Source organism: Lepus europaeus, chromosome 2, assembly GCF_033115175.1.
Source record: "Lepus europaeus isolate LE1 chromosome 2, mLepTim1.pri, whole genome shotgun sequence".
NCBI classification, from domain to species: domain Eukaryota; kingdom Metazoa; phylum Chordata; class Mammalia; order Lagomorpha; family Leporidae; genus Lepus; species Lepus europaeus.
Genome location: NC_084828.1, coordinates 79,798,286 through 79,824,428, shown reverse-complemented (window position 1 = coordinate 79,824,428; position 26,143 = coordinate 79,798,286). Strand labels below are relative to the sequence as shown.

Below are 26,143 nucleotides of genomic sequence, written 5' to 3'. Positions count from 1 at the left end.
GGCAAAGATGGTCACGTCTGGATCTTCTCATTCACACCCACCTCTGAAGCTGCCTGGCCCAGTTGCTTCCCTGAGTCCCCCCACCTCCCTCCCCCCCAGCAGCTGAGCAGGTGCAGGGCAGTGTCCCCCAAGCAAGAAACCAGGAGGCCCTGGTCCAACTTCCACGACGGAGTTCAGAAACTCAGGGAGCTGCAGCGGGAGCCCGTCACCCCCAAACCCTGTGCTTTCCTGCCTGGGGCCCCCTAGTCCCAGCCCGCCCTCGGCCGGCCTCGCTGCCAGCGTGGCCCTGGGGGTTCTGGGGGGCTGAGCGTGCTGTGCCTCGGCAGAGTGTCAGGCGGCGAGCTGTTTGAGCGCATCATCGACGAGGACTTCGAGCTGACAGAGCGCGAGTGCATCAAGTACATGCGGCAGATCTCGGAGGGGGTGGAGTACATCCACAAGCAGGGCATCGTCCACCTCGACCTCAAGCCTGAGAACATCATGTGCGTCAACAAGACAGGCACCAGGATCAAGCTCATCGACTTCGGCCTGGCCAGAAGGCTGGGTAAGGCCCGTGCACCTCTCCCTCCGTCTGCCCCCACCAGGGCCCAGGTTCAGGTCCCGCCCCCGCTGCTCCCTAGCCCTGGGACTGTCAGCCTCTGGTGCCTAATCCTGCAGCAGTGGAGTGGGCAGCAATAGAGCCTGTCTCAGAGCTGTTGAGGATCAGCCGAGTCCCTCCAGGGGACGAGACAGCAGCAGGGCCCCGCCCACAGGACAAGCGACTCTTTATTTGATGATGATGATGATGACAGCGACAGTCATTGCCTCTTTTGCTTTGCACTCTGGTGCCATTAGTGGCAAAGCTCGTTTTGGTGACGGCGGCTGCCCACACCTGCACCTTGCTCTGCGGCTGCCAGGGCGCTTTCATGTTAAAAAAAGCTGGGGGGGCGGGGAGCTCCCTGATCCTCACAGTGAGGTCAGCAGGGCAGTTGTTAATGGTACCCAATTTGTGGAGCAGGAAGCTGAAGTCCCGCAGTGAGCCAGAGGAGGTGCTGGGTCTGGAGGCAGGACGCCGGGCCTCGCTCAGGGTGCTCCCTGGCGCTTCTGCTGCCCCTGTGCTGAGCAGGAGGGAGGGGATAGGGGACTCAGCCCTGAAGTCGCTGGAGCTGGGGACTGGGCCTCGCATGTCACCTGCCCGCTTCAGCCACTGTCCTGCTAGCAGGCAGCCCCGGGAGCTGCCTTTGATTCACCATGCAGTGGGCAGTGGGAGGAGCTGGCCAAGCTGATGCCACTCAGCCGTCTCCCAGGACTCGCAGTCCTGGGGGGCCTGGGTCCCATCCGTCGTCCGAGGGCAGGGATGGAGTGGGGGTCTGCTGGGCAGTGACTTGCCTCTTGGTCAGCACAGGTTGGGAGAAGCAGGCCCCGAGGTTGGGCTGTTATGCCTGGCCCACTGTCTCCTTCTCACGGGATGGGGGGAGCTGGGGCTGGTGAGCAGGACTGGCTCCCACACAGTAACCACTCATTAATTAACAAACAAGGAGATCCCTGGCCTCAGTAGCTGGCCACATCAGAACCCAAGGCACACAAGTGCAGGCTCGCTGGGCACAGGGTCACTATGGGGGCGCCGTGTCAGTCAGAGAGCCAGGAAGCGGTTCCAATGCAGCGGGAAGGGTTAGAGTTGGAGCGGAGCTTCCACATCTCCAGGATGCCGGCCTTGGCTTTAGAACATGGGCCATGCACTCTGCAAAGCTCAACGAGACCAGAAGTAGCCCCAGGCGTGAGGTCCGCAGCCACCCACTGCTGGCAAGGCCCTCTTGCAGTGCCACCCACACCAGCACCCTGCCTCGGGTGCATGCCAAGGGGCAGCTCTGGTTCTTTGTGGCCAAGGGTCACCAACTTGGGTTACAGCCTCTCCCGACCTTGACCATGGTCCCTGCAGACCCTGCGGGCCAGGCATGAAGCTCCAGGACGAGGAGGAGGAGGGCGGTGGGATGGGGTGGGGAGCACACAGCTCAGGAGCCAGACCACAGTGGGTGAGTCTTGGGGCCATTAAATGGGCAGGGAAGGTCCTTCACCCACTGGCCTCACTTCCATCCTCAGTGGTTGTAGGTATCACATGGCCTCCTGGGCTTGTGGAGGGTTTTGAAGAGGAGAATGAGGACAGCATGAATGACAGTTCAGCATAAAGCCCCTTTTCTGCCCCTGGGCCTACTTCATGGGAGAGACAGGCATGAAAGGACCAGCAGGACGTCTGAGCTGAGTGTGGCCCTTTGGTTCACTGATGCGCTGATGTGTGTGTTTAATGAGAAGGCCGAGTGTCTGTGCGGTCATCGAGAGAGAGCTCCTGAGGGCGGCCCCGGTCTGTGTCCTCCTGGCAGCTGTGTCCCTCGGGGCAGCTGCTTATCTGCTTATCTGGAGCTGGCGCCTGATCCCAGTGCATCCTGGTTTCAGAGAACGCCGGGTCTCTGAAGGTCCTCTTCGGTACCCCGGAATTCGTGGCACCCGAAGTGATCAACTACGAGCCCATCAGCTATGCCACAGACATGTGGAGCATCGGCGTCATCTGCTACATCCTGTGAGTCCCCACGGCTCCTGCAGGAGTGCCCTGGTGTAGCAAGGAAGGGCCAGTGTCAGAGTCGGGAGGGTCCTGAGTGGGTCGCCAGCATGACACTTCTGTAGCCACGTGTAGCTAAACCCAGACCCCTATTCTGGGCCCTCACTACCCCCTCACTGGCTAGCCAGGGCTTGGGTAGGGAGGAAGGGACATGTGGCCAGCACCCTCACTGTGGGTGGTCTGTGGAGGGAGGGGAACAGCGTCCAGGTAGACGTCTCTGGGCATTTTCATTGCCTTCAAGGCCAGTGTGAGCAGGGGGACCCCAGTGGCTCCCATTGTTTCTGAGTCCAGTACACAGAACCGATTAACAAGCACTTTTAATGACAGAGCCTTCAGTGGGACCAACAGGAAGCAGCACAGTAATTACAATTGGGACATCAGGGGGAGGATGTGAAGCTGTTTGCATTAACAATGCTGGCGACACGAGGCAGGGCCCGGCAAACTAGACCTAGGCATGGCAGGTGCCTGCGTGCACAAAGCAGCCAGGTGGTCCTTAAGTCACAGGCTCTGGTCCCAAGGTCCAGGGGACCCAAGACTTCGTGTTCCTCGCACGTTCTAGGTTGAGGTCACCAAGTTCTAGAACATTCTATCTCAGCAGATCCCCCTGACTAGTTCCTGAAGCCGCAGGCTGCAATCAGTTTTTAGCCTTCAGAGCCAGCTCTGACCTTGTGTGGCCTGCTGGGTTTGTGGGATGGTCTCCGGGAAGATGCAGAGAAACAGGTGCATCCAGTAAAGAAAGAAATTCTGTTGTCAAAGCAAAAGGAAAATGAGCTGTTGTCCTAGAAGACTTGGAGGGGCTTGCTCAGAATGCTTTACTAGACACCGGGCGTCTCCAGCCCTGAGCATGGGGGAAGGCCCCAGGGGCTCTGACACTCAGCCAGCTTTGGAAGCCACTGTTAGAAAAGCTGAGGCGGGCCGGTGCTGCGGCTCAATAGGCTAATCCTCCACCTGCGGCGCCGGCACATCGGGTTCTAGTCCCGGTCGGGGTGCCAGATTCTGTCCTAGTTGCCCCTCTTCCAGTCCAGCTCTCTGCTGTGGCCAGGGAGTGCAGTGGAGGATGGCCCAAGTACTCGGGCCCTGCACCCGCATGGGAGACCAAGAGAAGCAACCTGGCTCCTGGCTTCGGATCAGCGCGGTGCGCTGGCCGCAGTGCGCTGGCCGCAGCGGCCATTGGAGGGTGAACCAACAGCAAAGGAAGACCTTTCTCTCTGTCTCTCTCTTTCACTGTCCACTCTGCCTGTCAAAAAAAAAAAAAAAAAAAAAAAGCTGAGGCGGTGGCTGGCACTGGGCCTCGTGGTTAAGATGCCAGTAAAGACACCCACCTGCTACATGGGAGTGTCTGGGTTTGATTCCCGCCTCTGGCTCTTGACTCCAGCTTCCTGCTAATGCAAACCCTGGGAGGCAGCACCGATGGCTCAAGTGACGAGTTCCTGCCACTCGCATGGGAGACCTGGATTGAGTTCCTGCCTCTCAGCTTCACTCCAGGCATTTGGAGAGTGGACCAATAGATGAGGAAGCTCACACTCTCATTCTTGCTGGCTCTCTCCTCACCTCCACTCCTTCCTCTCTGTCTCTCAAATAAATCTTTAGAAGGAAAAGACAGGATAGGGCAGGGAAGGGAAGAAGAAGGAAGGAAGGAAGAAGAAAGAGAAAGAAAAGGCTTGGCAGAAGTAGGGCAGTTCTGAGCTATGTAGCTTTCTCCCAGGCTCAGGAGTTTCACTCCTGTGGGGTGCACGGTTAGGGCAGCCTCCCTCCGAGCAGCAGGGGAGAAACCCCTGGCCAGGCATGCAGCTCCAACCTCTCCCTACACCAGCCCCACTGGGTGGAGACAGCTGCCGTGATGATGCTAGGAGGGTAAGGAACAGAGGGCAGCAGGCCTCGTCTGCTTCCTCCAGGGCTTCCCCAGGCCTGCAGCTGCTCACACTGACCTCTGGCCGCAGGGACACCCCGGACCCCTGCGAACTGTTCTTCCTAGCACAGGGATCTTCACAGGGGCTCGTGCTTGGTCCTCAGAACAACTTGGAGTGGGTCATGCTTGCATTCAGTCTTCATTTGGCATTGAGATCACAGGGGCCAGGAAAGTCCCTATGGCTGGCTGCCACCCCCCAGTCTGGGCAGGGTGACCAGCTGTCCCAGTTTACCTGTGGCTGATAGGTGTCCCAAGATTCAGGACTCTCAGTGTTAAAATGGGCACAGCCGTGGGCAAACCAGAACCACAGGGCTGCTCTGTATGGGTCACAGTCCAGGTCAGGAAATGCAACCTAGCCAGGGCCCTTGCAGCCCTCTGGTGCCCCCTCCTGGTTACCTTCAGAGGTCACCATTATGTTCATGGGTTAGCTTTGCTTGTTCCTGAACTTTCGTTTTGTGTGTGTGTATGTTTCTAAGATTTATTTTATTTATTTGAAAGGCAGAATTACAGAGAGAGAGGTGGAGACAGAGAGAGGCAGAGAGACAGAGAGAGAGAGAATCATCCATCCTCTTGCTCACTCCCCAAATGACTGCAATGACAGGGGCTGGGCCAGGCCAAAGCCAGGAGCCTGGAACTCCATCTCAGTCTCCCATGTGAATGTAGGGTCCCAAGTACCTGGGCCATCCTCTGCTGCTTTCTCAGGTGCATTAGCAGAGAGCTGGATCAGAAGTGGAGCAGCTGGGATTCAAACCAGTGGCCAGATAGGAAGCTGGCGTCACAGGTGGCAGCTTAACCTGCTGCACCACAGCACCAGCCCTTGTTATTGAACTTTCTGTCAGTGGAATCATACAGAGAGAAGTGTCTGGCTCTTCCTATTCACAGTAGCGTGTGTGGCTGTGGACGGTTCACTCTCAATGCTCTGCAGTGTCCCTTTGTGTGACCGTAATCCAGGGACTCTGCACTCTTCCTTGGTGGGCTTTTGAGTGGTTCCCAGCTTGCAGGCATTCGGGTCCATGTGCTTCAGTGGTCTCTGCATTTCTGAACATCCTCTTGGGACTCAGAACTAAGACTGCTGGCCAGAAGAGCACTTTCTTTTATAATGCAAGTTCTTTTCACGGGAGGCCCTGGGCTACATTATAATAGAAGACTTCCAAAGCCAAGACCAAGAACTGGGGAAGAGTCTTTGAAACAGGAGAAGGTGCTGCGATGCCTGGGGCACCAGGCTGAAGGTGTTTGGGCAGAGAGGTGTCAGGAGGCAGGCTGGTGAGGAGCAGGCTGGCTTAAGTGCTGGCTCAGCCCTGTGCAGCAGCTCCCGGACCCAACCACAGTGGCCAACCTGACTCTCACAGTGTGCATCAAGACCTCAGAATCCTCCTCCCCAGCCAGAGCCCTGGAGAGAGCATGCGGCATGGAAGCCATGGGGGCCAACCCGATGGCCTCCTTCCGGCCTGGCTGTGCCATCAGCCCTTGGGGCACTCGCATCAGTTCTGTTCCTCTCTGCAGCCGGGTTGCCTGCCAGGCCATCCTTCATGCTAGGGAACTCCTCCTGGTGTGTGGCTGGAGCCGGGTCATCACGTACTTGCTCCTTGCCCTGTATCGGCTGAGGTCCTCCTAAGCAGTGAGCTGTCAGCCCTGGGGGAGCTGGCATCATTGGAGGCGCTCCTTCCCGAAGATGAGAGGCCAGGACTGCACCACTGCCCGGCTGGCCTCCAGCCTGCCTTCCCAGGGCGGGGAAGGGAAGGAGCAGGTGGGCTTGTGGAGCCCGCCTGATTCTGAAGTGCAAGGCAGGATTGGGTGCTCTCCCGGGGGCACGCTTGGTTTCTGGCAGAGAGTGTGGAGAGCTGGAAGCCACACTTCCATTGGAAGAAATCCAGGCCTGCCTCCTTTTCCAAAGGCCACCACCCCTCTGCCGCCTCCCTGCCCTCCCCTACAACCCCAGGACGAGGACATGGTGTTCCCTGGCTGCCTACGGGGACACCGGGATTCTTCTCCTGGCCCTGCCCTCCTCCCTGCTCCAAATTCCTGCTGCCCCTCCCATCCCCAACCCCAGGGGCAGAAGCAGCCCCCGCCTCCTTCCCCCAGGCCTTCTCCAAGCAGGACTTCCCTCAGCACCAGGAGCCACCCTAGCTGGTGCGTGGCCGGAGGTGCCAGGATGGAGGAGAGGTGTGTGAGTGGCAGCAAGGCCAGTGAGCAGTCCTGGGAACAGAGCCCTGTCAGCTGGGAGGAGGCGTCCCTGTGCTGGAGCTCTTCTCGAGGAACAAGTCTTCCCCACCCAGAGCTGGCCCTGCCGCTCCACTGCAGAGCCCAGACGTGCTCTCTGCTTCCAGCCCTCCTGCCTCCGAGCTTGCCAGGCCTGGTCATCACCTTCAGGCCCTGCTGTCCAGGGACCTGGGCTGTGGTTCCCATGTCTGAAGCCCAGGCCTCTGCTTGGTTGGCCATGGCACAAAACAACAGTTAGCTGCTCCTAGGGGCCCACCCAGCCCTCTCCAAGCCCCCACCAGAGAATCTGAGGGCCAGGACGAGGTGGAAGTCTAAGCCCATCTAAGCACTCAGTAGCTGTGCTGGCAGACACACGGTCCCCTTGGCTGGCCGCTGGTGCAGCCAGGCCACGTGTCTGTGACCTGCAAGGCTGCAGGGAGAAAGCATGGCACAGGAGGCAACTCCGCAGCCCATGGCCTCCTGACTTTCTGCCTGGGCCGCAGATGCCCTGGGTGAAGCTGTGCAGCAGGGGGATGAAGAACTGATGCCCCTGTGCCCTGCCGGATGGCCAGGCAGTCACTCCCTCTGTGACCCTGCGGCACAGACACCAGTACTCGGCCTTGCAGAGTGAGCAGGGAGACTTGGTATGTGCTCGAGATACTGTGTGCAGAGAAAGTGCCACGGCCGGGGACTTGCCCTGGCCAACTGCAATGTTGTGAAATCCAGATAAATCCATCGGCTAAAGCAGGGAAGACCAGGAGCTTTGTCTTGATGCTGACGGTTTGCATTTGTGGATTGGGTGGTTCTTTTTTATCTTTTAGCAAATCATGATTTTTTTTTTAAATGAAAAAATACACAATCCCTTATGCGAATTTTGGCAATGGAGAAAAAGTCCAAAAGAGAAAATGTTGGGGTCCTATGAAATCCCATCACTGAGAAATAGCATCACTACAAATTCAGATGCTCTCTTTGCCACCATGCCATGTACTTTAAGGGTGCTTCAGAAAGTCCCCGGAGGAATGGAATTAAAAGGTACATTTATTTTTGTGCAAAGCAGTTTTGAAATCCGCGCACAGCTTTTTCCTCATTGTGAATTTCCACTAACTTTTTGAAGACCCTTTGTAGGCATGGATCTCAAAACTGCACCAAAACAAGCTTATGCTTTAATTCCATTTTCCCTGAACTTCTGAAGTCCCCTCCTACCTCAGGTTCTGTTCTGGAGAGGTGCTGTCCGCCAGGGAATGTGCTGGGGAGCTCAGGCAGGCTGGGAGCCAGCCAGGGGAGAGGGGGCCGTTTCTGATGGATGGGCTGCCAGGAGGAGGGGTGCCAGAGGCCGGAGGCGAGGAGCGAGCGTTGGGAGATTAAGACCCATCTTTGCAGGATTACAGCTCCTAATTAGGAAAGGAGGCTCGCCAGGGGGACCTCGCAGCATTCCACAGTGGGACTACTTGCTTTTCCTGCTGTCGTCTGGAGTGGGCAGGGCTTTCCCTCTCTGGCTTCCAATGGAAAAGTGTCAGGGACAGGGAGCAGCGCGCAGCTGGCGAGCAGGAGACAGGGTGCTTCTTGATGGGGCTGCTGAGGCCACACAGGATGGCAGCAATTGGGTCCCCTGGGAATTCCAGCCCAGTCTCCTGTCTCCTCGGTGTATAAAAGGGGAAACTGAGACCTGAGGAGGGGAAGGAGAAGCACACACCAGTGCAGACTTGGATACGTGAACACCCAGCCTTGCCTCTTGGGGTCATGGCCAAAACCATCATCCCTTTGCCTTTGTAAAATGCAAATCTGTGTCCTGCTTTTAAAAACACCATCTACAAAAATCTATCACTCAAAACACAAATGTGTTCATCAGAGTGAGATAATTCACGGTTCTTCCCGCTGCAAGCTTTCTCCAGGACATCAAGGGGGTTCTGTTCTGCCAGTCGTGGTTCCGGGAGGGGTGGATGCCTTAAGCGGGAGCCTGTCTCTCGAATGCCAGGCAGCTCTAGAATATATACCTCATAGCCATATATGGTGATGAACTCATAGGGGCTTGGGAGAAGGGCCGTAAGCAAGGCCCTAACTGCAGATGCCAATGGCTTGGGGGCCTCAGAGCAGGATCAGGACAGGATCTGCTACATAATTTGCAAGGTCAAAAGCCGGGGCAATTTGCTCAAACATCATTAAGAATTTCAAGATGACATCAGGAGAGCATTAAACCCAGAGTAAGACCCAAATAAGGGCGGGACTCCAAGATAGCTGTGCAGGCCACACAACCACAGGGCCGACCCCAGGTCAGTGTGTGTGTGTCTGGGTTCTCTTGGGCTTTGAGATCCTTTGCTTTGCAAACATCAGCCCTGGGGTCAGGGATGGTGAGGAGAGGAGGGGCACGGCAGATCCGTCTCACATCTGTGGTCCTTGCTGAGCTGCTGAGCTCACCCGGTCTCCATAGCAATGCCAGCAGGAAGTGGCAGCTAAGAGGACAGGCTCTGCTGACCGACACCTGCGTGCAACTGTGGCCACCTATGAGTCCTTGGGAAGATTGCTTATCCCACTGTGAGCTTTTGTTTCCTCTGTGCTGCCGGGAGGTTAAGATGAAACAAGTGCTTCCACTTGGAGCCCTTTGCCTGGTGCCCAGCACGTGGTCAGTGTTGGGGGTCGTCTCGATTAAGTGCCCACCTTGCAGTTTAGCAGGGGTTCTCCATTTCATAGAGAACTGTGACCCAGAGATTAGGGGGCTTGCCCAGCCTTGAAGGGATGCCATCTAGCGGGGCAGAAGCGCCCGAGGGCCCTGAGCCCACACGCTGATTCCAAGCCCGCCTGCCAGGCCCGCCTGAGAGGAGCACTCCCTTCTTGGAGCTGAGGGTGCAGAAAAGGCGGGAGACAGGTGCAGCAGTGCTCACCCACCAACTAGTCCACGGTGAAGGGGCAGGAGCATGGGAGGAAGGGACCTGGAGAAGCCGGCGCCTGCCTGGGCTTCAGTGAAGACTGGGACCGGGACCCACAGGCTTTTCAGCCCTGGTGTGGACCACACAGAGGTCTGCACACAAAATTGAGGTCCTTTGGCACAGCCTCGAAGGAAGGCAGTGCCAAGAAACAGGTGAGACCCCACAGAAGATGAGCAATGGAGAAGGGCAAAGGGTGGGGGCGTGTGTGTAGGGGGAGAGGAGAGGCAGGCACAAGGGCTTTGCCCTCCCCCTCCCCAGGGTCTCCCCTCTTCACCCCTGCTCTTCTGCTTTTATCCACCAGGGTCAGCGGCCTCTCCCCCTTCATGGGTGACAATGACAATGAGACCTTAGCCAATGTTACCTCAGCCACCTGGGACTTCGACGACGAGGCGTTTGATGAGATCTCTGACGACGCCAAGGATTTCATCAGCAACTTGCTGAAGAAGGACATGAAGTAAAGTGTAGTGATTCCAGCCGTGGTGGCTGCCCCCTCCCTGCTCTCCTCCTCCTGTAGGGGCTCCCCCACCTCCCTCCCTGGCCCCGTGTCCTCGAGGAGGGGTGGGCGGGTGCTGCCAGGCCCGCAGCCTGAGTGTGCATGGATGATAGGGGATCTAACCAGGCCCTGCTCTCCAGCACTGGCTCTGTGTCCATCTCCAGTGTCTCAGAAACCTCACTGGAAATGAGGCACCGACCCCACGGTGCAGGGAGAGGGTGTCCCCTTGTTTTCTGGGGGTGGCTGAAGCCCTGGCCCCTCTGCAAGGGAGCGGGATGGGGGGTGCCCACTGCACAGCAAGAGCAGTGGCAAGGGCAACCTGAGAGCCTATTTGTGGGTCCTGCTCAGGTGCCTGGGGGGTTCTGGCTTGGTGTGAGAACGGCCAGCCTGAGTGTGCCCAGGTGCCTGTGTCACCGCCAGAGGGAGGCTATAGCCCCAGACCACGAGGCCCAGCCCTCTCCACACCTCTACCCCCTCCCCAGGCAAAAGAGAACAGGTGCACAGTGGGATTGCAGTGCCAGGGTGGAGGGTGGGGTCCCGGAGGAGATGAGACTGGAGGCGGTCGAGCAGGATTTGTTGGTGAGGTCTGTCCTGGGCAGAAGAATTGGCTAAGGACCAGAGAGGGACTCTGTGCACCTCGGGGAAGGAGGCACGGGGGTAGTGGTGGTGAGGTTCTTTTGCCTGCTGGGCACCTCACCCATGTTGTGAGGCGGAAGACAGGTGGAGCAATGCTCGCCCACCCACTAGTCCTCGGTGAAGGGGCAGGAGCATGGGAGGAAGGGACCTGGAGAAGCCGGCGCCTGCCTGGGCTTTGGTGAAGACTGGGACCGGGACCCGCAGGCGAGGCTGGGCTTTGAGGAGCTTGGCAGTAGGGTCCAGCTGTAGCCTTGCCTGAGAAGGGAGGTGACATGGCTGGCATTCTAGAGGGTGGCAAGGCAGGGCAGCTGCCCTCCAGAGCCAGGCAGGTGGCTCTGTGGCCGGGCTTGTGCCTGTGTGTCTGGCCCGCAGAGCCCTCCGAGGCTGCAGCTTGCGCCCCTCTGGGAGAGGTGCTGTTTAGGACAGGAGAACCTGGTTGCTAAAAGAGCCATGTTGGAGTCTTGTGGATGGTTCTGTCTGGTTTCCCTGTTCTCCACCACCTCTCAAGGCTCAGCTGCCCTGTGGGCCCCACTCTCTACTCCTTGACCATGAGGCCTCAGAGCTGTCACGGTCTTTGCATCAGAAGTAGGTGGGACCCAAGGAGAATCTGGATGGGGCTGTAGAGGCTCCCTCCCACTGTGAGAGCTCCCACATTCCCAAGGTGAAAGCACCCTGCTGGTAACTGCTCCAGTGATGGCAACCAAGCCTCCTTTACACTGAGGACTGGGCGAACGAGCTCATGCATGCACTCCTTATTTTTTCATCTGACCTTGACCAGTGATAGTCAAGGTGGGCCTCTCTGTGCTCACAGAATGGAGCCACCGGGGGCTGGTGGTGTGGCACAGTGGGTTAATCTAACCTGTGAAGCTAGAATCTCCTATCAGAGTGCTGGTTGGAGTCCTGGTTGCTCCACTTCAATCTAGCTCCTTGCTCATGCACCTGGGAAGCAGCAGATACTGACCTAAGTACTTGGGCGTCTGCCCTCTGGGGGAGACCGGGATGGAGTTCCACGTCCCTGGATTGGGCCTGGCCCGGCCCGGCTGTTGTAGCCATTTGGGGCGTGAACCAGACGACAGACAATCTTCCTTTTGCTTTTCCTCTCTCTCTGCCCCAGCTTTTCCTCTTTCTCTGTTGCTCTGCCTTTCAAATACATAAATCCATCTTTTTAAAAACAGAATCACCAAAGAACTGATATTTTTAAAAAAGTATCTAGATCTTTTTTATTTTTTTCAAAGATTTATTTATTTACTTGAAAGGCAGAGTTGGGGCCAGCGCTGTGGCATAGCTGGTAAAGCCGCCGCCTGTGGTGCCGGCATCCCGTATGGGCACTGGTTCGAGACTGGGCTGCTCCACTTCTGATCCAGCTCCCTGCTATGACCTGGGAAAGTAGTAGAAGATGGCCCAAGACCCTGGGTCCCTGCACCCGCATGAGAGACCCAGAAGAAGCTCCTGGCTTCAGATCGGTGCAGCTCTGGCTGTTGCGGCCATTTGGGGAGTAAACCAGTAGATGGAAGACCTCTCTCTCTCTCTCTCTCCCTCTCTCTCTCTCTCTCTCTCTCTCTCTCTCTGCCTCTCCTCTCTCTGTGTAACTGTGACTTTCAAGTAAAATAAAATAAATCTTAAAAAAAAAAAAAGGCAGAGTTACAGAGAGAGAGGGAAAGACAGAGAGAGAAGTCTTCCATCCACTAGTTCACCCCCAAATGGTCACAATGGCCAGGGCTGGGTCAGGCTGAAGCCAGGAGCCAGGAGCTTCTTCCGGGTCTCTCACATAGATTCAGGCACCCAAACATTTGGGCCATCCCCCGCTGCTTTCCCAGGTGCATTAGCAGGGAGCTGGATTGGAAGTGGAGCAGCCAGGACTTGAACCAGTGCCCGTATGGAATGCTGGCATCATAAGCAGCAGTTTTACCTGCTATGCCACAATGCTGGCCACAAAGAACTTACATGAATTAGATAAAGACATTAGATTCCCACTAACTCTCAAACCATAAATCTCCACCTATTGGCACTCTTAAATTTTCTAATCATAAAATCAATATGTGTAAATTGTAGAAAATTTGAAGACCATAGGAAAATGCAAATCATCCCATATAATCCTCTTATCTGAAGCTCACTATGCTTCTTTCTTGTCGAGTTTCTCTGTGGATGATTGCACTTGGTATTTGATGCTTTGGGCTTCATTAGTCCTGTTCCAGTGAAGACAGTGGCCCTGAAAGACTGAATGAGTGCCAGGCCTAAGGCTGTCCTAAATCACAGGTTGTATGTAGGGCACACTGTTTTGGGTTGTAACAGAAAAATCTTGATCCTCGGCTTCACCACAAGACCCAAGGGTTGAGTGACACTCACAGGTTTTGTCCTCATGTTTCACTTCCCCTTTTCCAGAAGGGGAGGCCCCAGCCCCCACGCTGGACTGTGCCACCTGAGACAGGTGTCCCAGCTGTGGGCCTGAGGTTGCCTGCCTGGTGGGGAGGCCTCTTGGCACTGACCTTTGCTGGGTCTGCCCAGACCAATGTGAGGGAAATGGTGGCAGGGACAGTGTCTCTGATCCTGGTGAACACGTCCAGAGAGGGGTCCTGGGCTCTGCCCTGTGTGACAGGAGACAGCTGTGACCACTGACGTCTCTGGTCCCTTCCTGGTCAGAAAGCCTCTGTTCTCTTCCCTCCTCAGAAACCGCCTGGACTGCACCCAGTGCCTCCAGCACCCGTGGCTAATGAAGGATACCAAGAACATGGAGGCCAAGAAGCTCTCCAAGGACCGCATGAAGAAGTACATGGCAAGAAGAAAATGGCAGGTAATGCAGGTGGCACTTGGACAGGAGCGTTGCCCACGTGGCTGCTCTGTTCCAGCCACTGTCATTCCTTGCTTGCCTGGCCTCACTCCAAGAATCTTTAAATCTGCATCTGAAACGCGCTGGGACTGATTCAGGCAGCCGACTCAGGTCCGTTGTTGTGCAGCGTCCTGAGCACCGAGTGCTTGCTCGGGGGAAATCATCTCTCTGGTCCTGCTCAGCCTTGTCCTCGAGGGACCGATCAGGGAGGCCACAGAGCCTGTCCCGCACCCACGTTAAGCCTCTGGTGCCCCATCTCTTCGTGGCTAGGGTTGAGCGACTTCACCTTGAGGTCTGCTGGGCGACCCTAGAGAATGCCTATTCCCTGTGGGTGGCGCGATAGTCCTACGCTTTTCCACAATGGAGGAGGTGGGTGTATGATCCAAGGAGATGGACACGGGTCCCCAGCCGGCGGGAAAGCTGTGTGCTGTGTTACTAGCTACGCCAACAGCTGGCCAAAGGCAAGTGACTCCACCTTTCTCTGGTTTCAATGGCGGTGGTGGTACCACCTTCCTGTCATTGTTCTGAGAGTGACATCTTCATGTGGCCTTCAGCTCAATGCCTGGTACACGGTGAGTGTTCCAGAACAATGCCTGTGGCTAATGTGTGCTGAGGGCTGGCCATGTGTCAGGGGCCATTCAAAGCTCCGTTCATGTATTGAGTCTTTTGATCTCTGGAGGCAGGTACTGTTGTCAAGTCTGCTTCACAGACAAACTGAGGCCAAGGAAAGGTTGGGAAAGTCACCAGGCTCACACAGGTGATAAGTGGATTCAGGACCCAAACTCAGAGCCTAGCTCCGAAGCACAGTCTTTCCAACAACACAAAACTGCCTCTGATAGCAAGACAGGTGAAATTAGCACCCAAAACCACAGTGTGCTTACCACTACCGCCATCTGGTTTCCAGTTTTTATTGTCACACTAGTATCCTGAGATTCCTGGGCTTCTGAGAGGGTATAGCTTCTGTCCTCAGGGAACGTAGAGTGTAAGGGGATGGACACACACAGAGATGGCAAAGGGAATGAGACACACCAGGAATGGAACTACCCATGTGGCTCTCCATCCCCGTATGTGAGTACGTGAGTGTGGACTGGGGGGGGGGGGGGGGGCAGCTGCAGCCAGAGTTGACGTGGCTCTAAGGAAAAGCTCCCAGGAGCAGTGGGTCGAAATGAAGCCAGAGAAGAGGCGACAGCCGCACAGGTGGAGGACAAGGCACAGTGGTGGGGACTGAGCCTACCCTGGCTGTGTGGGGCTGGACAGCAGCAGAGCCTTTTAGCTGGGCACTCAGGGGACCTTGCGGGCGTTGAGACTTTGCCTGGGTGGCCGAGAAAAAGGAAATCACTACTGGGGGTGGGGCACTGGAAATTTGCCAGGTGGGGTGACTAAACCACAGTTCCTTTGGAACCTAAGCCTCACAGGTTGGGAGAGGGCACAAAGATGACTGAGGGCCAGGGGGTGGGGTTCAAGGGACCACCGCCCAGACTCACCCCAGCCAGAGCTCCTGTGCAGTGGCAGTGGCTCTTGGTTAGGCAGCCCCCTCCCCAGGTTAATGGTTACAGAGGTCTCCTGGCCTCCCTCAAATGCAAGGTGAGCTGGAACACCTGGGCTGCTGACCCTCTGGTGCCACTGGGAGGGATTAGAGGGGCAAATATTAGAAAAGAGGGAGGAGGGGCTACAAGGCCAAAGGTTGGCTTTGCTAATGACTCTGTGGCCCCAGTGGGTCTCAAAGGAAGGCAGGGAGGCTGGTGTTGGGGTGGGGCAGCTCTCAGAACAGGGAGTTCACTGGGTTGTGCTCCAGTGGGGCTGTGGGTTAAGGAGCAGCCTTATCACTGGGGAACATCTGCAGGTGGAGCCACCTCAACCCAGGGGGCAGGTTGGGAGAAGAGATAAGGAAATGGGAAAGGAAGCAAATGGAACTGCTCAGCCATTTGAGCCAGGGACCTGTGATTTGTGCTGCTGTGTTAATCAGGTCGATTTTTGTTGCTGTTGCTTGCAGTGTCATTAGTCATGGGATTTCCTGGAGGGGGCAGCTGAGTGTCTGAACACTGGGACAGGGTGCAGTGGCATGGATAGAGTGGGGTGACCCATGCTGAAAGAAGAGGGTTAGGCAGGGCAGACACAGGTGGCCCAGAACATTCTACAGCAGCACACAGGCTGCCCCGTTGTTGTTCTAGTGTGACTTTCATCAAAGGCCCCAGAGGAAACATAACATAGGTGGGAATCCCTCCAGGCAGTCCCACCGCGGACAGGCTGGGCATGAATGATCAGTTGTATTAGCAACCCTAGAATGAAGTTATTCCCTCCCCCCCAAGAAAAAAAGTCTATTTGACAGTTCTCTGAAAAGAACTTTACAAGGGTGTGTTGGCGAGGAGTCGATGGGGCTGGGTAGGCTGAGCAGGGTAACGGGGCTTCTGTGTGCAAACTGCAAGGAAAAGCCTGCGACTCAGAGGTCAGTGGGCGGTGCTGCTCCAGGAGCCAGCAGCACTCTGGTGGTATGGAGCGAAGGCCAGTGGGGTGCAGCACTAGGCTCAGTAGAGCGCAGAGCGCAGAGCGCTCTCGGACGTCGCATCAGGATGTAGCGCACTTTCCGGGCAGAAGAGTAGTCTTGGGGCTGGTGAGGGTGTGCTGGCTGTTTGTAGCGTGCCCAGCTTGCCTAGGTTTGCCACAGACTGCGGATCAGCGCTGAAAGACCCTAATCTTGGGATGCCCCAAAGTCCCAGGCATGCCAGGGAGGCTGGGCACCCGCAGGTGGCTCTACGGTGGGTGGGGAGTCTGCTGGGTACGGAGGGGGCTGGGGCAGACACCACCTACCAGGAACACAGGACCCCAGTCTTGAGGATCACCCCCAAAGGAGGAAAGGAATCTCTGGATACAAGGATCGGAGTTGAAACTTTGTTGTTTTGCTTTCCAACAATTCTCCAAAAGTCTTAGTAAAGCACCTCTCAAACACATGAAGCCAGAACACCGCAGCACACCAACTGCTTTCTTTTCTAGTGCTGACAGATAACTTCCCTAACAATTTTTCTCCCACAAATCTGTCCCAAAGATTGAATCCTGCTATAGATTTTTTTTTTTTTTTTTTTTTTTAGATAGGCAGAGTGGACAGTGAGAGAGAGAAACAGAGAGAAAGGTCTTCCTTTTCCATTGGTTCACCCCCCCAATGGCTGCTGTGGCCGGCACACCGCGCTGATCTGAAGCCAGGAGCCAGGTGCTTCTCCTGGTCTCCCATGGGGTGCAGGGCCCAAGGACCTGGGCCATCCTCCACTGCCTTCCCGGGCCATAGCAGAGAGCTGGCCTGGAAGAGGGGCAACCGGGACAGAATCCGGCGCCCCGACCGGGACTAGAACCAGGGTGCCAGCGCTGCAGGTGGAGGATTAGCCTAGTGAGCCGTGGCGCCGGCCACTATAGATTATTTTAAAATATTTGCTTATTAAGCACTTATATGTTTTTAGAATTTAGAAATTATACGCTGCATGTCTCCATGTGCAAGGCTTATTTGTTAATACGTTTGCAATAGTAAACCCTTTCGTTTGCTTCATTCGGATAACTTTATTTGGGTAATTTTGTTACAAAACAAAACCTACAAAAGACATCAACTCAGTGCTCTGCACAGACCAAGACAGTCCTGAGGCTGCTGTGGGGTTAGGGAGCTTTCTCTGCTGCGCTGTCTGCCGTGGGAGAGGCTCCTCTTTGGGTCTGAGGACACAGAGCCCCAGAGAGGGGACGTGACCTGCACAGGGTCACGCAGCGGTCAGGGGGTCCCAGGACGAAGCCGCCCCTTGTAGGGAGTGAACACTCTGGGTTTAGAGACTCCTGACCCAGGGCAGGCCGATCTGGAGAAAGAGATGGATGAGCGAGCAGAGAAGGGCGGAGTCCAAGAGTCTGGCTGAAGTAGGCTGGTCTGGCTCCGACTCCGGCCGCGCAGGGAGGGCAGGTGGACTCCAGGGGAAGGGCCAGGCTTCTACCCTCAGGTAGTACAGCAAACACACCTGTCCCAGAAGAGCAGGCATCCGTCCGCAGGGCGTCCTTACGCGGCTGCCCAGAGTTAAGCGGGTTGTCACTCACCACCTTCAGTGCCGCCTCACCCGGCTGCAATGTACCCACCCCATAAAGTGACGTGCGTGAGGACTGAGGGCTAAAGGCCAGGGCAAGGTGGAGCCTCTGCCCAAGTGAACGAAAGAGTGCAAGGAGGCAGTGAGGGTGTAACTGGGGAGTGACACGGCGGGGTGGGGGTGGCTGCCACCATGGGGCCCCCTTAAACTGCATGCACGCAACTTTCCATGCGCTTCCTTAGCATCCGGGAGTTCTTTGGAAACGCTTGGTATTTCTGGCTTAGAGTGCGTCCCTCAAGTCCCTGGGGTATGGAGCTAACCCACGAGGGCCCAGCTAAAGTGAGCTGAGTGAGTGCAGGCCACGCCCGACCGCTTCCACCAGGCGCACGTCCACAGGGACATCTGCTCTCTGGGGCGCAGCCTGTGGTGGCAACACAGAAGTTGCCTAGTGTACTGGCGTGGGACTTGGTTACACCTTAGTGTTCTTACCTCACTGACCACAGAAAAGGGGGGAAAAAAGTGAGAGAAGAGGCACAGCTGTCCATTATTGGGGATTTCTTGACCTAAATCCTCTGCTTGGTCGAATTTTCACAATGCAAAGAAACTGCAGCTCCCCTGAGCCTACTCGGCAGAAACCCTGCCTGTCCTCTGCCATGCCACCCAGAAGAGCCAGCTGCCCTTGCTCTTCATTTCTTCATGTGCTTCTTTGGGATGCCTGAGTGTCCCCTGGGGGAGAGTGCCCCTCTGAAGCCGCACCATGCGGTCAGGGACTCGGCCTGGAGTAGCCAGCGTCTCCCAGATCAGAGACAGAGAGGCATGGGCCTTGGAGGTCCTCTTGTCCAGCCCCCTCTTTGTGCAGAGAAGGATCCTGAGGCCGGAGGGGGTTAAGTGGACTGTGTGGCCTCGCTGCTGCCCCAGGATCAGTGGGATCAGTAGTAACGATTCTCTTGACCAATGACAACGCTGTCACGGGCATTGTTTTACGAGAAGCAGGCCCGCGGAGCCGGGTCAGCAATAAGTCTTCGGAGCTGTCTCAGCCTGCAGTTGCTTTATATAAACTATCCCTTTTATGGGAGCTGAAGCACAGTATGAAAAGGCTTTTTGTCTCATGTTGACCTTGTTTAGTCACATTAACGCACACATCAGTTCCAGGCCCCATTCCATTCCCCGAACATCTTCCGACCCGCCGAGAGTGCTCACTCCTCGCTCCAGGACCGGCTGCCTCCCCTGGGCCGGGTCCCCAGCACTGCCCAGCTGCAGCCCGGGACACCGCCTGAGCCCAACCCCAGTGTCTCTTTTCCAGAAAACGGGCAATGCTGTGAGAGCCATTGGAAGACTGTCCTCTATGGCAATGATCTCAGGGCTCAGCGGCAGGAAATCCTCCACGGGATCACCCACCAGCCCGCTCACTTCAGAGAGACTTGAAACCGAAGGTGAGGCACCCCGGGGGATGCAAGAGGCGGGCGGGCAGAGGGGCCTTTTGCCTTTAGGGATTTTTTTCTTTCCTCTTTTTTTTTTTTTTTTTTTAATCCATTCTACAAGGATAAATTCAGAAGGTTTTTTTTTTTTTTTTTTTGGTTGCCCCAACAGCAGTTACTAAGTCTAGCGATTGTTGTTTAACCTGAGGCTTGCTTGTTTTCAAAGCAGAAGTCATTATTTATCGGACAGAAATAGGTAGCCTGAGTTATTCTTTCCCCTATGCTTTGTGTGAGAAGCAGCAACAGCTATTGCAGAAGTGTTCTTGTCTATCGATGGGCAAAAGTAAAGCCACATCCAGCTGTTCGATCAATATCCTTCCGTGTCCTGTCTTTGTGTTTTTGTTTTAAACCAAAACTAACTCACAGAGTTCGTGTGAAGGCACTTCAAAAAGTTCGTTTAAGGGAATTAAAAGTTAAGCTTATTTTTTTCCAAAACTAGTTGGAAATGCATGCGCAGGTTTTTTTCATAATGCGCAATTCCCGTGAACTTTCTGAAGACCCCTTGTGCTTTGCTGGCGTTGTTCACGCAGCTGGAACACGTCACTTGCACAGGGGACATGGGGATTGGCAGCACCCCTTCTGGAGCACAGTCATGTTGATTCCTAGACACCGTCTCTGGGATGCTGCCCCGGCCATCTCAACTTCTCCCAGCTTCCAATGCATGCAGGGGCTCGCCGTTGTCGGCTTGAGGCGCTGCCTTTGGCCAGAGACAGCCTCCGACCCATGCTGTCTGGGGCTTTTAGTACCCCCAGGTGAGAAGCCAAGTCTAATCCCCATAGTGCACAGAGGTAGGGGCACGGGCACGGCCAGCAGCTGGCTGCTCTGCAGCTCCTTTGTGGCTGGGGACAGAGTCTGCTGCACGTGGGCCTGGCCCCTCCTGAGCCACTCCTGCCACTCCCTAGATGACCCAGAAGTGACTTCAGTGGGAGTGAGGGGACCTGGGAGCCGCCCAGGGTTACAGCTTCTCCCTGGAGCAGCCCCATGGCCTGGTCCGCAGTCTCACAGCGTGAAGGCAGCGTGAGTGTGGAGGACAGAGTCACAGACAAGAAGGCGCCTCTAGGACCTGCGGCTGCCCCAGGGAGCAGGTGGAGGACCTGCTGTAGCGGCGGGGGAGGGGCAGCGAGCAGAAGGCTGGAAGGCCTCGGAGGCTCTGTCCTCTCAGACGCCCTCAGCCAGTCCTGAGCAGCAGGAAATGTAGCCAAGAATGCTTTTTGAAGATGACTTCCTTTTCTAATGTGTCAGCAGAAGGGAAGGCGAGGAGGCTGAACCCTTCCCTGGTTCGGGCAGTTCTCTCTCTGCCAAAACCCATCTGGCGGCAGGCCAGGCCATCCCCAGGAGAAAGGCGTGTGCGTGATTCAGATCTCTAGGCTGCGTTATTTGCTAAATTATAGCAATCCCTTTGTATATAAAAAAAAAAAAAAAGCTTGTTCAAGCTGGTGGGGAGGAGGGAGAGGACGGAGCGAGGAGGCAGTGACCTGGCCTCCCTCTCTGTCTCTCAGAAGATGTCTCCCAAGCATTCCTGGAGGCTGTGGCGGAGGAGAAGCCGCACGTGAAACCTTACTTCTCTAAGACCATTCGTGACCTGGAGGTGGTGGAGGGCAGCGCCGCCAGATTTGACTGCAAGATCGAAGGTGAGCCGCGGCGGGGCGGGGCAGGGCTGGGTGCCCGGGTCCCTGCTCTGGGCCTCCCCCTTCCCCCCACCCCCAGCTGCGGTGTCAGGTCCTGCAGCCCCAGTCAGTAGAAACAGCCAGCCCTCAGGGAAACGGGGTCAGAGGGAGCAGGCCCTAGGGAGCCCTCCCTCCTTTCCCAGCTCCTGAAGGCCGGCCGCTAGACCCGGGTTACACGCGGTTTGTCACGGAACATGCTTAGTGACACGTGAATTGCCCGCAAGAGGGTCCCAAAGGAAAGCTGGCACCACAGGTGCAGGGCACAAGCTCGGTGGCTCTGCCACTGGTCAGCAGGCTGTGTGACCTCGGACAGGAGCTATTGGGTTCAGAGGACAGCCAGGGCCAGGAGTGACTCTGGGCCATGGATGTGAAAAGGGGAAACCTTGAAAGACTTTTTAAGATGGCACAGGGCTTGATGTTGTGGCGTAGTGGGTTAAGCTGCCACCTACAGTGCCAGCATCCCACATGGGTGCTGGTTCAAGTCCCTGCTGCTGTACTTCCTATTGAGCTCCCTGCTAATGAACCAGGGAAAAGTAGCAGAGAATGGCTTAAGTGCTTGGGCCCCTGCACACACGTGGGAGACCCAGATGAAGCTCCTGGATCCTGGCTTTGATCTGGTCCAGCTCCAGCCGCTGTGGCCATTTGGGGAGTGAACTATCAGATGGAAGATATTCTCTCTCTCTCTCTCTCTCTCTCTCTCCCTCTCTCTCTCCCTCCCTCCCTCCCTCCCTCCCTCTGTAACTCTGTCTTTCAAATAAAAAATAAATAATTAAAAGAAAAAAAAAAGATGGCATGGAGAAAAAAGTTGCAGGATTGCTAAGTGCAGAGAGAGGGCACGTGCTGGGTGACTGGAGACTTCAGAGTCCCACCCAGGCCCCTGGGGCGCACCATGCAGTGTGCCATCTCCCCCTGTGGCTTCTCCGCCTGCCAGCAATGATGCAAACAGAAGATTGCAGGTGCTCAGGGCTCAAGAGACCTTAAAGGACCTGAGCACGCCCGTCCCTCCAGAGTGAGCACAGTGGATAGCACAGAGCATTGTAGTTTCCAGGGACTGCAGCATTCCAGAAAGATAAAGGGCAAGATAAGCCAGGTGTTGGCTGTAAGCCTTGGTTTTCATGTGCCAGCCAGAGTCAAGGGTTAGCGCCCATTCTGCTCTGACCAAATAAAGCACTGAGATTATTCAGCAACTTTCCCAAGCATAGCACAGAGGAGCGGTCAGGACAAACCCACCTCCCGCTTTGGCCGATGCCGCAGCCGTGTGACCAGACGGTGGCCTTCGGGTAAAAGAACCCTATCTAAATGCCTTGTAAAAAGCTTTGCCCTCCGTAATCTCTCAGTGTTTTCACTCAGTTAAGAACAGAAGTGGATGCGCTGCTGCCGCCACTGTTGAGCGTGGCAGTTCTCAGCCCCGGGGGGTTCTGGGGCATTCTGGACGCTCTCACCATCACCACTGTCCCTGGGTCCCCTGCTTTCCTTTGTCCTGCTATAATTTTTGAAGTTATAACAACGATTATTATCTGCAGGTGGGTTCCTCTTTGGGATTATTTCTTTGGTGTTTCTATAACTTTTGACAGGGGCTTTGAGGAGAAATTAAGGCACATTGACCCTGTTTAAGTAAAAACAAAATTCATGGCAGGCTTTTCCCTGGGGTTCAGCCACCCATTGGGACACCAGTGTCCTATGGCAGAGTGCCTGGGTTTGAGTCCCAGGTCCACTCCCAACTTCAGCTTCCTGCTAATGGCAGACCCTGAGAGGCAGCTGGTGATGGCTCAAGCGGCTGAGTCCCAGCCACGCACGGGGGAGAGCCTGCTTTGGGCTCCCAGTTCCTGGCTTCAGCCTGGCCCATCCCTTTGCAAGCATTTTGGACAGTGAACCCAAACTCCGATCTAGGCACTCTGAAATCGCACACAGACATGTTAAGCAGTGTGTGAACAGCTATACCAAAAGCCTACCTCTGCCTGGCTTGGTATTTTAATGAGTCCTGTGTGTGCATCATAAGGAAAGGGGGATGTGATAACCCTTCCAGAATGGGTAACAGGATTGGAACTGTAATTGGGAAACTTTAGAACACTATTTGGAGATTCGGATGCTGGTACCTACAGTACATACCCATATTCTAATGTGTATATCAAAACAGATACTAAAAGTCATATTATAATTTTTTAAAGATTTATTTATTTATTTGAAAGGCAGAGTTACAGAGAGGCAAAGGAAGAAAGAGACAGAGAAGTCTTCTATCTGCTGGTTCACTCCCCAAATGGCCGCAATGGCCTGAGCTGAGCCGATCCAAAGCCAAAAGGTTCTTATAGATCTCCCATGAAAGTAGCAGAGACCCAAGGACTTGGGCCATCTTCTACTGCTTTCCCAGGCCATAGCAGAGAGCTGGGTCAAAAGTGGAGCAGCTGGGACTCAAACTGGCACCCATATGGGATGCCGACACTGCAGGTGGTGGTTTTACCTGCTACACTACAGCACCAGCACCAGAACCAACATTATAATTTTTGCCTTGACTCCCCTCCTCCCCCATCATAACCAACAGAGGTAGCTTAGGGGTTGTTTGCGTTAAAAAAAAAAAAAAAAAAAAAAAACACTTGAGGGTTGGTGTTGTGGTGTGGCAGGTTAAGCCACCATTTACAATTCTGGCATCCCATACCAGAGCACTGATTCAAGTTCCAGCTGCCCCACCTCCAATTCAGCTCCCTGCTAGTGTACCTGGTAAAACAGTGGAAGACGGCCCAAATTCTTGGGCCCCTGCCATCCATATGGGAGACCTGGGTGGAGTTCCAGACTCCTGGCTTCAGCCTGGCCCAACCCAATGTTGTAGCCATTTAGGGGGTGAACCAGCGTATGGAAGATGGCTGGCTGGCTGGCTGGCTGGCTGTTACTCTGCCTCTCAAATAAATAACAAATTTTATTTTTTTAAAAAAAGGAGGATTTGATAAATCTTAAAAAAGAACTCTGTCTCTCCCTCTGTGTCCTTGTAACTTTTTCAAATAAATAAACCTTTAAAAGAAGAATTGAATAACAGTTTCTGCAACCTGTGTTCTCTGCCTGTGACGCAGGATACCCAGACCCCGAGGTCGTCTGGTTCAAAGATGACCAATCAATCAGGGAGTCTCGCCACTTCCAGATAGACTACGACGAGGACGGGAACTGCTCTTTAATTATCAGCGACGTGTGCGGGGATGACGACGCCAAGTACACCTGCAAGGCTGTCAACAGTCTTGGAGAAGCCACCTGCACAGCAGAGCTCATTGTGGAAACCATGGAGGAAGGAGAAGGAGAAGGGGAAGAGGAGGAAGAGGAGGAGTGAAGCAAAGCCAGAGGGAAGCAGTTTTTAAGTCATGTTACAAGGACTAATTCTCTAAAGCTCAAAAACTCAAGATAGCAAAAGCACCTAGTGTGGCAGGGTCTCTAGTTAGGTCCCTTGGGGGTTGATGGTTCGCCACAGCAGTTGAAACTCAGCAGCATCGCTGATGGGCATTAATCTGAATTAGCTGGCACCTTAAGATCCTGGTGCAGCGGGATTTCATTTAGGGAAATTTCCAGTAACTTGCCTGATGAATTCAGTTCAGAGAGAAAGAGCTACTCACCTGGGCCCACCATAAATTTCCCAACTGCACCCACCCGTGAAAAATAAGGCCACAGTAAGGACTCTGGGCTCTGCAGCCCCAGTTTAGCCCAGAGAGGGCCTGGAGATGGAAGGCCTCTCTCTCTCTCTGTCTCTCTCCCTTCCCCGCACCCCCGCACCCTCCCCCTGGACTACAGACAGCTGGGTCTTCTCCAGGAACACCTCGCTTTATTCTGAAAGCAGTTGAGCCATTCTGATTTACGAGGCGCACTTCCTTCCAAAGTGTACTGCAGACATCCAAACCTTGCTTCTCCCTCCCCGGTCTACCTGCAGGCTTTCCTGCATCTGATCTTGTTGCGAATTTAAGCACTAAGACCGTTCATTACACCTCCTAGATTCTGAAAACAGGCCCCCTGCTCTCGGATGACTCTGGCTTCCTTAGGAAAACTAAGATATCCTTTCTTCTGAAATCAGTAGGAATCTAAAGTTATCCCCCTCTCTGCAAATGTCTAGCAGCTTCAGACATTTGGATAAGAACTCACAGGGGAGAAAAAAAATCCTTGTTCACGTGCTTTTCTCCTTGAACCGAGATTCGTCCTTGTGCTGTTACAGACTGTCAGCTCTGTGTGTGTGGAAGAGATTTCTGTGTTTGGATGTAGGAAAAGCCAGTTGGCTGAAAAATTAGTCTTCATTATTTATTGGCCACTCTGAGACAGACTTCAGCTGACAAAGAGCTATAGGATGCCACACATTCTGGACTCTTTCAAGATAGTCTGAGTTGAATGCACCTGCATTTCAACATCTCCGAAAAGCTCAGCCTGCCTATGGGTTCACTATCTTTTTCTTCTTGAGTGTAGATCAGCTATGCCTTGCCCCCAACCTTGAAATGTATCTTAGACCTCATAAACTCACTGACTCTCGCAGCTTTAGGAATTTTTAACTTTTCACGACATTGGCACTTAAATTTTTTGCTTTATAAATCCTTTTGAAGTTCATGAACAAAGAACATAAATTGTTATGCCTAAACATTTCCTCTGTGTGTGTGTGTGTGTAACATTCCAAATATTTTGTTTTCTTTTCCACTGTTTGTAAAGTGACACATTTCATATTTCAAAGGACTTTTTACTAGTTCCTCAAGAACCAATTTGAAATAATTCCAGTGCAATCCTACACAGTATCAACATTAGAACCTTGATATTACTTAGTTTTATGTTATCTTCCATTCTATTTTTATCTGCTTTTTGCTGCTAGTTTCAAGTTGCCAGTATTTTTCCTTTTTTGCTTTTTAAACAGTTATAATATTTTTCATAATAGCCACAGTATTGCCACAGTTTATTATAATAAAGGGTTTTAATTTGACTTAGAGCAAAGATTTTCTTCGTCACTTAATTATGTTTAGCCTATAACCTTCGTGTGCATGTACGTTGCGTGCGTGTGCAGGTGTGACGTATATGCGTGTTTACAAGTTAATGCCTTTTTGAAATTGTGTTCCTGTTCCCTCCGTTTGTGATGCCGTCAGAATGGTAGATGAGAACACTACAGCGTAGTCAGCTCACCGTTTTTAAATAAAGGATTACCACAGTGCATGTAGACTTCTCTTTCTTTCTGTGACACCACTTGTAAAACACACAGATACATCTCAGAACTAAAGCTTTACGTCACGCTGCACCAATGGGAAGAATTGACGACTCTGGTTGTGTGTTACCAAGAAGCAGGATGACTTCAGTTGTTTTTAGTGATGCAGGTGCCTAATTTACACGGAGTTCCAAAGCTGTCTTGAGCATGAGTTTCGTACCA

General features: G+C 54.3%; 1 protein-coding gene across 4 annotated transcripts in view; it reads left to right on the top strand.

Moving 5' to 3' along the window:
• Positions 1–25,932, top strand: part of MYLK (myosin light chain kinase) — a 263,559-nt gene extending 237,627 nt beyond the window's left edge. For 3 of the 4 annotated variants that reach the window (XM_062208961.1, XM_062208954.1, XM_062208979.1), the window contains 7 exons: positions 327–544; positions 2,431–2,554; positions 9,927–10,079; positions 13,422–13,545; positions 18,934–19,063; positions 20,608–20,739; positions 23,838–25,932. In XM_062208961.1, coding sequence (XP_062064945.1) covers positions 327–544; positions 2,431–2,554; positions 9,927–10,079; positions 13,422–13,545; positions 18,934–19,063; positions 20,608–20,739; positions 23,838–24,088 — 1,132 coding nt within the window. In that variant the 3' untranslated portion in view covers positions 24,089–25,932. The remainder of the gene's footprint in view (positions 1–326; positions 545–2,430; positions 2,555–9,926; positions 10,080–13,421; positions 13,546–18,933; positions 19,064–20,607; positions 20,740–23,837) is intronic. The other variant, XM_062208970.1, reaches the window with a different exon arrangement.
• Positions 25,933–26,143: the final 211 nt, after the last annotated feature.